Source organism: Polypterus senegalus, chromosome 11 (genome assembly GCF_016835505.1).
Source record: "Polypterus senegalus isolate Bchr_013 chromosome 11, ASM1683550v1, whole genome shotgun sequence".
In the NCBI taxonomy this organism is placed as follows: domain Eukaryota; kingdom Metazoa; phylum Chordata; class Cladistia; order Polypteriformes; family Polypteridae; genus Polypterus; species Polypterus senegalus.
The window spans coordinates 68,012,759-68,025,238 of record NC_053164.1 but is presented as its reverse complement, the minus strand read 5'-3'; the positions used below and the strand labels follow the sequence as shown (position 1 = coordinate 68,025,238).

Here is a 12,480-nt window from a genome sequence, read left to right as displayed (position 1 = left end):
CCCGGGTCTCCTAACTGCGAGGCAGTAGCGCTACCCACTGTGTCACCCTCTAGTAGACATCTTCCCATACAATGGTGCTATTTACAATATATTGTAATAATAGAATAAGATTATTAAGATTATTATTATTAAGATTATTATAATTGTGCAATATATATAATTATGGTTTGTTTTTGTCTGCTGCTGTAACCCTGCAATTTCCATTAGGACTAATAAAGTTCTTCTCTATCTAACAATCAACCCATGCTGACAGTGACCAGGATGGGTCACTGGAGTTGTAAGGCTCATCATTTAACACTACAATATGTTACTACACTACCCAAAATAAAAATGCAATATTTAAAAACATTTGTTTGCTAACTGTACACATTAGGTAAAAGAACACTCTACTGTTCTGGGTTACAGTCATTTAAGTATGTTTATGTTCTTTTATGTTGTCTCATTTGGCTTCTCGGTGGCTGCACTGTAATGATGACATGCTTGAGCTGGCCATCTGTAAGCTTGTACGCCCGATGAAACTGTTCGGCTGGTGCTTTATGTGAAAATTGTGTTCATCTTAGACTGGTGGAAGTGTTTAATTGGACTGAATGTTATTTTTAGGAGCAACAGATATAAAAAGCTACGGAAGCTCTGAATCGCACAGTGAAAAAAAATTATGGGATAACCCTTATCTCTGCGTGCGTGAAAACATCTAAATGCGTGCGTGAAAGTATCTCATACGTGCGTGAAAACATCTCGTACGTACGTGAAAGTATCTTGTACATACGAGATAAGGGTTATCCCATAATTTTTTTTCACTGTGCAGTTCAGAGCTTCCGTAACAGGCACCTTTATTTAAAGGAAAAAAAAAGATCAGTCTAAGCTCAAGTAAAGGTTTGTTACAGCAGTTCATTTTAGAATGGTACTAAATTCAAAATCCCAATTATAACTAAACTAGAATTGAAAAACAAAAGATTAATAAGTAGAGTTGTATTGTTTATTTATTGTCTGTATGGCTTCTGGTCAATTTTGTGTGATATTTTATGTTTGCTTATATAATTACATAGCAATCTGTGGAATACAACTTGACTGTACCTGAGTCGAAAATAAACAGTGCACAATAAAGAAGTTCCCCCAATTACAGTTATAGCATTGACATTTCACAGTATCTGGATGCTGGTGTGATTACTAGTACTTCGTCTTTCCCATGTCCTTCCTAATTTATTCTGAACATTCTGGTTTATTCCCAAGGTCTGAGATATCCCCATTAATTTAAGCGGTGACTCTTAATTGGCTCAGCCTAGGTGAATGGATGTGTGCCTCAGTGTGTCTTGTGATATACAGCTCATCTCTTATTGCTGTCATGCAATAGAATTCAGCCCTTCAAGACCTGTATGGGATGGGGTGGCTTCACAAAATAGATGATCTCATGAAATATTTAACATAGAAAGCTTTAGGTTATGGCATTTACTATGAACTACTTTTGTGGATTTGTTCCTACAGGAGTTCACACTCTCCAGGGATTGTTTGGTTGTGATTTGACTGGAGGTTTGTTTGCTATAGTAGGGTATGATGGAGAGGACCTGATCCTTCTGAATATAACCACCCTGGAATGTATCATTGCACAAGAACAGGCAAGCCTTCTTCTACACAACTGTGTTATTTCAAAGGTTTTTGTGCAGATTTTTCAAACTTTATGCTCTGGCTGGCTAAGTGAGTTTGTTTTTTATGGAGGAGAAACCCTGAACAGGCAAGGTAAGAGAGTAAAGTGTGGCACACAAGCCTTTTTTGATTAAAAGAAAGTGGAAAACACGGCTGAATACTACATGTTTTGTTCAAAAACCTTATCACACTGGCTATAAAGCTTATAGTTTTCTCAGAAATATCTTGTTAGACTCCACAGGGGTTGCCACCTCCAGTCCCAGTGGGCCGAGGTGGCTGCAGGTTTTCATTCTTAGGGCCGATTTATACTTCATGCTCAGAATGCATACGCGCCCACCTCATTTCACGCGTCCTCTGAGCAGGTCCTCAGAAATTAGCGCGACGCGTGTTGCAGTACCAGCAAAAAGTCGGGGGGTGCAGTGTGCTAAAAGTTGGAATGTGACGTCAGTGTCTCTGTTTACTATCTATCTACAGTACATGTGACAGAAAGCCTCTATGCAGATCCTCCGGGATGAATGCTTCGATGTGGTGAAGCAAAATGCCGACATACAGATGCATTCGTGGTGCTTTTATATTCAAGCGTCGCATATTCCCGATCATAATGACACGATACATTTTAAAAGCCTCACATACCATCTTTTGTGCCGTCTTATTTTTTTTTTTATTTTTGCAACTTAACAACAGCAACATAATGTATAGCGCTGTATTTGAGCCACTGAGAAAAAAATAAAGGACACGGTGAAAACGTGTATTTTATGATTAAAGTGGAAATTTCGGCTTTAATCTCAAAATGTCCACTTTAACCTCGTAGTTTACTTTATCATTAATGCAGACCATCGTAAACGTCATCCCAGTTTTTAATCGCTACAAGCTTCTTGGACCTGACAGCAGCAGCAAGCAGCAATAGATCACCACACAGAACAAATTAAATGTATAATATTCCAACTCTCTGCACATTTAGAATCTTTAGATTTGTACTTGATACCACTTTCATGATGAAATGCATTAAAGTGTGTATGTTACATTTTACATATAATTTCATTTAAATAATGAATACTGTTAATAATTACACACATGGGGGTGTCACGGTGGTGGAGCGATAGCACTGCTGTCTCGCAGGGAGTTATGTTGCTGGTATTTCCTGCTTGTATTCCACACTGTGCTCCGGTTTCCTTCTAAAGATATGCAGATTTGGGGATTTGGTGCCGTTAAAATGACGCTAGTGTATGTGTGTGCTTGTATTCACCTTGCGATTAGCTGAGGCCTCGTCCAGGGATTGTTTCTCACTCGTGCCCAATGCTTGCTGGAATGGACACATCCCTGGATTGATGGATTTAATCAATAAACATAAAAGATATTGCGGTAAGGTGTCATCAGAATTTAATGAGTGTTCTAGGCAATTCACAACATAGAGAAGCCGAACATGTTCTCACCGTGATAATATCTCGCACTGCCTCCTGGTGGATTCCTCCAGATTTATGTAAAGTACACATGCAAGTATGAACACTACAACGTTTGCGTAGCAGGAGCGTCCGCTGCAGCATGCGTCGTGACGCATGAAGTATAACTCCGGCCTATACCTTTTCTTAATTAGTGACCTATTTTTGCTGCTAATTAACTTCTTTTGAATGAATGTTATTGCTCTCGAAGACTTAGACCTCTTAATTGTTTATTTTTCCTTAATTAGCAGCCAAACGATAATGAGATACAAAATGAGCCAAAACATGACCAGCAAACTGTGTCCATCACGCAATATCTGAAAATAAAGAAAGGTGAAAATCTCAGGAATATTGATCTGCTCAGGTCCCCAAATCATTTTAACAGTCCTTGTAGAAAAAGAAAAATCAACAATTTTGGAAATATATGCTATTGCACAATGAGAGCAGCAACAAGCCATGGAATTAAAGAACAGGTTTAATTAACAACAACAATTAAGCAGCTTAATGGAGTGAAATTGGTTGGAGTTTGAAGCCCTGACTTAGTTGGTCTTCTGTTGGCTCACTCACTTCACATTTTATTTCTGACAGGCCATGTTTAAGCACACTGACAGCAGGCTGAGTTACACTAATAAACTAACCTAATAACACAAATTTTTGGATGTGGGAGTTAACTAAATTATCCAGGAAAATCAAATGTATGAAACTTATATATTGACTTGTCTGGGAATTAAACTCAGCTGCTTGGAAATATGAGGCACCATGCTGCATTTTAGCTGTACAATAGAATCTATTAACACCAAGAATTTTAGTTTATCTTATTGGATATTTATATTTGTAATCATGAAACCACTGTTATAGGATAGTAATACTTTCATACATACATCTATCCATTTTCTACATGTACATTTTTCACTACAGAATTGTGGAGAATCAGAGTCTGTCCCAGAAGTGCTGGGTACAATGCAGGAGCCAAACCTGGGTGAGATACAAAAAATCCACTACAGGGCACTTTCTTAGTTCCTCCTCGTATTGAAAATTACATTTATATTAAGATTTTATACAAATGATAGATGTCAAAGAAGTTGATTGTTCATCTTCTAAATTTGTTATTATTTCAGTTTACAATACAGCATACAAAGACCTGAATTCTGACAGTTATTATTACATCTGCAGTTCAACCCAACGTATTTCTCCTCCAGAAAACAATTCCTGAATTATTAGAAACAGAGGTCACTTGTTTTGTCACCGGATTCTACCCTCAACTTATTGATATAGAGTGGGTCAGAGATGGAGGACAAGCCGTACAAGCATTGAGTGGTGATATTTTATTGAACGACGATAACACCTACCAGGTCAGAAAGGTACTAAATGTGAGTTTCACGGATGCTGAAAAATATGGCTACTCCTGCCAAGTGAATCATTCCAGCCTTCCAAGAAAACTCATTGTCCCCTGGAATTACAAAGGTAGGAGTTCAATTGAGCAAGTCTAATGAATTATATTTTATTCTATTAAAATGATCTACATTTTATCAATTAATTTATAAAATTGTCCGATGTCAGGATATGTTCTTAATGGAATACTGTTATTTACATTGAGAAACATGTCAAAAACGTAATGTTCTTTAAAGAATTCATTCTGTCAAAAACACAATTTAAATATTGTAAAAGCTAGTTGTGACTTTTGTTTTCAATGAAGAACTATCAGTAAAGTACTTTGAGGTCAGTGAGATGTTAACTTATGAACATTAGGCTAAAGTAAGGGTAGAGGAACTGCACATCTAACTGGTTTAATCGGCCTATTGTTACTTTAGTTCTCTTCCTAGCAAAACAACTTTGAGGGACTTTTTACAAACAGTTTAACTAATTGGCTTGGTGCCAAAATCTGGTTCTTAGTGACGGTGCCGTGTTTAGAGTCTTCTGAATGGAGTTTGTTACTTTAGAGATCTTACTTTGAGGTTTCCACTATAAACTGAAAATATACTACTAATAGGACTGGTATTGTTGAGTTACACTGGAGTGAGTGCTGCTGTGTTAGTGTTTCAATCTAATATACTATTGGCCCCATCAATAGCTTCAAGGATAAATTTCCTAGCAAATATAGTAGAAAATATGAAATTGGAAATGGATGGGGTGGATTTCTCTGGTACATAGCATGAAAGAAAAATTAACTGCTTGCAAGTTACTAAGGGTTAAAAGCTGACAAAGCTGTTTTACTATAACGGCAGATTATTCATGCACATGTCTGTCATAAGACAGGGTGCAGTAAGCTGACCTACGACAATTTCCTCTTTAGGAAGGTGTCTGTTAGACACAGGAAAGATGACCTTTCCTTCTTTTGGGTCCCATCTGACATGCACACAAAATAGAAACGGTTGGCCTATTTGCGCAGTATAAGATGAAATGCTTAGATAAACGATATCATGCTTATTGATAAGGGGAAGGGGGAGGGAGTAAAAATATTAAACCAGATCGAAAAGGGGAAACTGCGCTCTTCTGCCTTGCAACGCATGAATGCATTTATTCATCTGTGACTGAATAAAAAGCTCATTGATTGAACTATTCCTGTCTTCCTCTGAGGTTACTTCCACAATAGTAATTGCTTAAAGGATAAGTTTGGTAAGTCAAAGTTATTTCTACACTGCTCACAAAAATTAAAGGAACACTATAAAGAAACACATTAGATACATCAGATCTCAATATGAAGTTGGATATCTATACAAATAACGACAGGGCAATGTCTTAGGAACAAAAGGATGCCAAGTCTTTTAATGGAAATAAAAGTTTTCTGCCTACAGAGGGCTCAATTGTGTAGACACCCTAAAATCAGAGTGAAATGAAGATGTGGCAGGCTAGTCCATTTTTTCAAAAACTTAATTTCTGCTACTCAAAATGCTTTTCAGTATCTTATGTGGCCCCCACGAGCTTGTATGCATGCTTGACAACGTCGAGGCATGCTCCTAATGAGACGACGGATGGTGTCTTGTGGCATTTCCTCCCAGATCTGTATGAGGGCATCCCTGAGCTGTTGTACAGTCTGAGGAGCAACCTGGTGGCGCCTAAGGACCGAAACATAATGTCCCACAGATGTTCTATTGGGTTTAAGTCAGGGGATCGTGAAGGCCATTCAATTGTTTCAATTCCTTCATCCTCCAGGTACTGCCTGCATACTCTTGCCACATGAGGCCAGGCATTGTCGTGCATTAGGAGGAAACCAGGACCTACTGCACCAGCGTAGGGTCTGACAGTGGGTCCAAGGATTTCATCCTGATACCTAATGGCAGTCAAGATGCCGTTGTCTAGCCTGTAGAGATCTGTGAGTCGCTCCATGGATATGCCTCCGAGATCATCACTGACCCACCACCAAACCAGTCATGCTAAACAATGTTACAGGCAGCATAATATTCTCCACGGCTTCTCCTGACCCTTTCACGTCTTTCACATATACTCAGGGTGAACCTGCTCTCATCCCTGAAAAGCACAGGACGCCAGTGGTGGACCTGCCAATTCTGGTATTCTATGGCAAATGCCAATTGAGCTCCCCGGTGCTGTGCAGTGAGCACAGGGCAGTAGACATTTGGGCCCTCAGACAACCCTCATGAAGTCTGTTTCTGATTGTTTGGTCAGAGACATTCACACCAGTGGCCTGCTGGAGGTCATTTTGTAGGGCTCGGGCAATGTTCATCCTGTTCCTCCTTGCCCAAAGGAGCAGATACTGGTCCTGCTGATGAGTTATGGACCTTCTATGGCCCTCTCCAGCTCTCCTAGAGTAACTGCTTGTCTCCTAGAATCTCCTCCATGCCCTTGAGACTGTGCAGGGAGACACAGCAAACCTTCTGGCAATGACACGTATTGATGTGCCATCCTGGAGAAGTTGGACTACCTGTGCAACCTCTGTAGGGTCCAGGTATCGCCTCATGCTACCAGTAGTGGCACTGACTGTAGCCAAATGCAAAACTAGTGAAGAAACAGTCAGAAAAGATGAGGAGGGAAAAATGTCAGTTGGCTCCACCTGTTAAACCATTCCTGTTTTGGGGGTCATCTCATTGTTGCCCCTCTAGTGCATCTGTTGTTAATTTCATTAACACCACAGCAGCTGAAACTGATTAACAACCCCCTCTGCTACTTAACTGACCAGATTAATATCCCATAAGTTTCATTGACTTTATGCTATACTCTGATTAAAAAGTGTTCCTTTAATTCTTTTGAGCAGTATATATATTCCGGGTATATTAATAATTTGCCATGTAAAATTGTGCTCTAAAGTGAGGCATTTGTATTAATTTTATAAAATATCCAGCCTGTTCTCATATTTTAATCTGGAGGTAAACAGGACTGCTTTATCTTGGTAGAGTAATATATATTGCTCTACTTTCCCCTATTATATTATTAATATGTAGCCTTAGAATTCCTAATCTTACAGACTTACCACTGTTTATAAGGTATTATTGTATATAACTTATCCCCACCTTCCCTTCTATATCTATAACCTCAGGCAATTAGATGTAGTAAAATGACAAGCAGAAGTTAAGCTACACATAAAATAATGTATTATTGATAATATTCATAAATAATAACAAAATGCAAAGTACATTTGAATATTGGCAACCATACAACCTGATAAAATGGTGATGTGTAATTCAGGTGGCACACAGACTTGTAGTTACTTCAAATGTTAAGGCATCATTGGTGCTCAGCTTTCAGCCACATGACTGATCAATATGTCTGCTGAGCTGTGCTCTTCATTGTGTTGTCTTCATCAGTTCATGGTGTGATGATTTTAATCAGTTGTTAACAAGAGAAAGATACTTCTACATCATCACAGGTTAGCAAGAGAGAGAATGTGAGGTTAAGCATGTACATTTATAGATGTTCTGTCCAACCCCTACAGCCAATAGGACATCATGGTACTTAAAGGCCTCTGAGACAAGCCAATTCCAAACAGCCATACCTCAGACCAATGGGGGAAATAGAACATCTTAACACCCCCCCAAACCACATGTTAAAGTACACCTTAGCCTACTTGTGGGGGTAGAAAGACTTTAGCAAAGAAACACTCGCCAAACTGGTTTAAGACACATCCCCCAAATCCTGTCGTAAAATTACAAATAGACTCAGTTGTAAAAGGGGGAGTTGGTAAACACTAAATTACATTGCTTTGCCAAAATTACAAAAAAAGACGTACAAAATATTTATCAAGTTAAATGCAAAATCTCACATCACAACAAGAGCAATCATGTACACGATTATCTTCAGGTCATGAGGATTATGTGGTGATGCAGTTCATATGCATATATATGAATAATTTACCAAATACATAGCAAGCAGGAAAAAGATCTTAGTAAAACTAAACAAAGATATACATGCATGGGAAGCTTCACACTATTGAATTTATTGAAAGCACATTATTTTAACAGCATGCTCATAGCTATTTCCTTTTTTGATCAAGTGGACTGATGAATGGACATTTTGTTAATGTTACTGACAAAAAACTAAATCCTATTTTAAGGTTCTTCTACTGGAATCATAGTCGGAGTTGTAGTTGCTGCTGTGGTGATAATAGCCATCATCATAACTGGATTGGCCTATTGGATGAAAAGACAGAGAGGTGTGTGTTTCTTTCTTTTAAATTTTAAACATGCTATTCTATTGCTTTGGTTTAAGGTAAAAGTGCATCAACAAGAAATATGATGGTGCAAGTACTTGTGTTCCTTTTTGTAATTTTCACTGTGCTTTGGGGATATACAACACAAAGAACAAATAGAATAATGACCCATTCACAAGAAATATTACGTTGTTAAACCTAAAGCCCTAAAAACAACTTTACCAACTAAATGCCAATTAATGCAGTTGAAGGATAATCCTGGCTAACTCTAGAAATGATCTGGGAGTTTGCATTGACACATTGTTTTTTTAAATTGATCCTGACTTCTCAAAGTAAAGAAAGTCCATATAATTGAGTTTTTTAAATGTTTTGAAATATACTTTGCAGCATATTATACAGGACAGAACATACACATACTGTATAGTCATGCAGTTTGGTATGACTTAACTGACTGCCATAACACACAGCCTTTCAATGCGTCTACTGCGTTATTTTTCAGTTAATTAGAACATTAACACATTTGTGATGAAAAAAAGCCATTCAGCCCATCTAAGTGAACTGTCCTACTTGATAACGTATCCCATTTGTCTGTAGTTCTTTATGTGAAGAAAAATTTTTAACATTTTAGTGAAATCTGCATTTAACAAATTTCCATCTTTGTTCCTGTGCTCTTGTTGAAGAATTTATTTTAAAGCAACAGCTGGAATCCATTGTACTAATTCCCTTTGTAATTTTACACACTTTAGTCATGTCACCATTTAATCTACGTTTGCTTAAACTGAAAAGGTGCAACTCCTTCAGTCTCTTTTTCTATATATATTCTAGCTCGATCCTTTACAGTTTTTTATTCTCTTCACCTTCTCCTTACTACTAAAATATGGAAGAATCTCCTTGGGTCATCTTTTGCCTATTCTGCAGTATTTCTTTTCAACTGCCTTTTAGCTTTCCTAATATCCCTTTCAACCATTGCTCTCATATGTCCTACATTTAGTACTGGAGTTCTAAGTTTTATGCATCTTATATGGCTCTTTTGTTCCATTGTAACTTCTTTTTTTGCTCTTTATTTTTATATCCATTATGGAGTTCTCCCTAACTTCTTACTGCATCCTGCCAAAACACAGTGAAATGCATTATATTATAGTTATTTATCCCCTGTATCCTAATGTGTGCAGTATAAACACCACAGCATGTAAAATATACACATGGCACTATTTAGTATTCATCTCTTCTCCCCTTTTCTTAACCATCCTTGTGCAATACAACATCTCTGGGAGCCACGGTCAAGTCCACCAGAATGGAACACAAGAAAGGAGACAACTCTTGCCATGTATTGCAGAATGTCGCTTATAGTGTAATGCTATATTTTTGTTACTGGGCATTCTGTAGTTATAAAATACTGACATTTATAAAAATAATAGCGGATTTATTTGAAAAGTCTACATATTACATTTTTAAATTAATTTTTCGTAGGACTCACAAATGGAGGAGGAAATATAGTTTCATATGTGAGAGATTTAACCTGAACGTTTATCAATGAAAAATATTGTTCTATGAATTGAATTGGTAAGTCTTTTTATAAAAGTATAAATGTAATTAATTCCCACTTTTTGTAAGGACGTACAAAACATAGAAACTTTTCAACACTGCTTTTATAAACTAGAGCAGTTTTAATCTTAGCTCAATCACTATTTATATGGAGTTGATTTGTAAACCCAATATCCAAATTATTTTCTGCAGGTATTCTGGTTTTCTTACATTGCAAAGATGTGCATCTGAGGTGTGGTCATTCCATTCAAGGATGGTTCCTACCGGATACCTGATGTTACCAAGATTGGCTTTGGTTTTCCTCCATCCTAGTATTGGAAAAAATGTTTGGAAAATGATCAGAGTACCGGATATATTTCAGTGACATCTGCTTTGAATGTTTTTCAGATATTTCAAATCTAAATAAATCTATTCATCAATCCATTTTGTAATTTATTTATCTTGGACAAGGTGAAGGCATTCCAGAACATAATACAATTAGACCTTTAACTTGCTCTGGATGGGATGCCAGTGTGCTGCACTATACACTCCATAACAGCCAAATGCAACTACTATAACAAAATATTTATGGAACATACCATGACAACAACAACTTTTATTTATATAGCACGTTTTCAATACTTATTAACAAAGAACAAAGTAAGGTTCGATGGCCAGGGAGGACAGATTAAACAAACAAACAAAAAACAAAATCTGCAGGGGTTCCAAGGCCACGAAACCACCCAGGCCCTACTAGGCATTCTACCTAACATAAATGATCTCAATCAGTCCTCTGGTTTTCAGGCTGGTGTGGTGACATACATCAGTGTTTTTTATAACGAGTGTTTATGAGGCTGAGAGAAGCTTTTACTTTTCACATCTACTCATTTGGAGTTACTGTAATAGCTCATCATTTTTGTTGCTGAGGCCTGCTGGTACTCTGTATTCAGTTTGTGCTATCCTTTTTTAACAAAAAAAAATTTTATTATTTACAATGTTCAAGACTTTGGGAAGCTTACAGATTTATAACCCATTCCAAAGAGTCACCCACTGTCCCTGTCTGTTTGAATTTTGCACATTCTCTTTCTGTCCATGAGTGCCTTCCTTGCGCTTTGCAGGGAGTACAAACACCCTGAAAAATAAGTTATTTTACCTTGTTGCTTAAATCTAGACCAAAATAACTAACCATGATAAACATTAAAACAGGACGTAAAGGACAAAACAGGTAGATAGTTATATGTCCCCAGGGGGAAATTTGGCTTGAAATTTCCATTTGAAAACTGGAAAAAAATGACACTTTTATTGGCAGTTTAATTTTTGGAAACAAACAGCTGTGCAGGCTTCATATCATCATAAGCAAAGAAGGTTCACTAGTATAACAGGAACAAGGGATCTTGTCAGAGGTTCAGGTTTTGTCTCTCCAGCCGCACCCATAAGGCTGATTTGGATGGATGGCTTGGTGACTTCCAACAACACAGAACTTGGGTGTTAAACCATCGTGACAAACAGTAACCATGGCATCAGTTAAAGTCCCCCCTTTTATTGTATTGTTCAAATATTATATTTACCCAATAATTGAGACAATTCCATATACTGTATGAGTCTTCTGGCAAGTTAGATGTTTTAATGCCTTCTGTTTATATTTCAAAAAGGACTTTGTTTTGTAGTTCATATTCATAGTGTAAGCTGCAAAATGTTTATGTGTATGTATATATATAGGTAATCATGTTATACCTAATGTATGTGTAAACATTTAAATATGGCAAAAGAATATATATTTGTATATATAATATCTCTATGGCCATTTAAAGCTATAAATCACATATACTATACTAAATACAGATTGTTTTTGCTGCACACAACACAAACTTGGGATAGCTCATAGTTTTAAACTGGCACTACATACAGTATGAGAGTTATGGTCTGTGCATGTGTGTGCCCTGCTGCCCTGATAGGTACTGGCTTTTTCTGAACCTGTAACAGAAAATTTAATTGGTGGCTGTTAATTTATTGTAAGGCACACATATTTACTTAAGAATAATGTCTGTGTATGTTTCATAGACTGTACATTGATCTAACATAAGTACCGTGTCTCTTCAGAGTATCCTTGTGTACCGCTGGTTTGACTTTGTGTTGAATGAGTGGTTGCTTACAGAGTTCTGATTGTGGCACATTACCTGCATTGTGAGGGAGCGTCTGTTATGGCGGTACGGCCATGTGACGTGATTCCCCAAGGGTGGTCCGGCTTGCAGGATCCTCATTGTTTAGGACCTG

The 12,480-nt window shown here is 37.4% G+C and overlaps 1 protein-coding gene across 1 annotated transcript in view; it reads left to right on the top strand.

Annotated features, from left to right (window-relative positions):
• Positions 1–12,480, top strand: part of LOC120538575 — a 62,299-nt gene that overhangs the window by 8,268 nt on the left and 41,551 nt on the right. The window contains exons 3-6 of the mRNA XM_039767969.1: positions 1,483–1,734; positions 4,254–4,544; positions 8,587–8,685; positions 8,742–8,776. Of these exons, the coding sequence (XP_039623903.1) occupies positions 1,483–1,734; positions 4,254–4,544; positions 8,587–8,685; positions 8,742–8,776 (677 nt within the window). The remainder of the gene's footprint in view (positions 1–1,482; positions 1,735–4,253; positions 4,545–8,586; positions 8,686–8,741; positions 8,777–12,480) is intronic.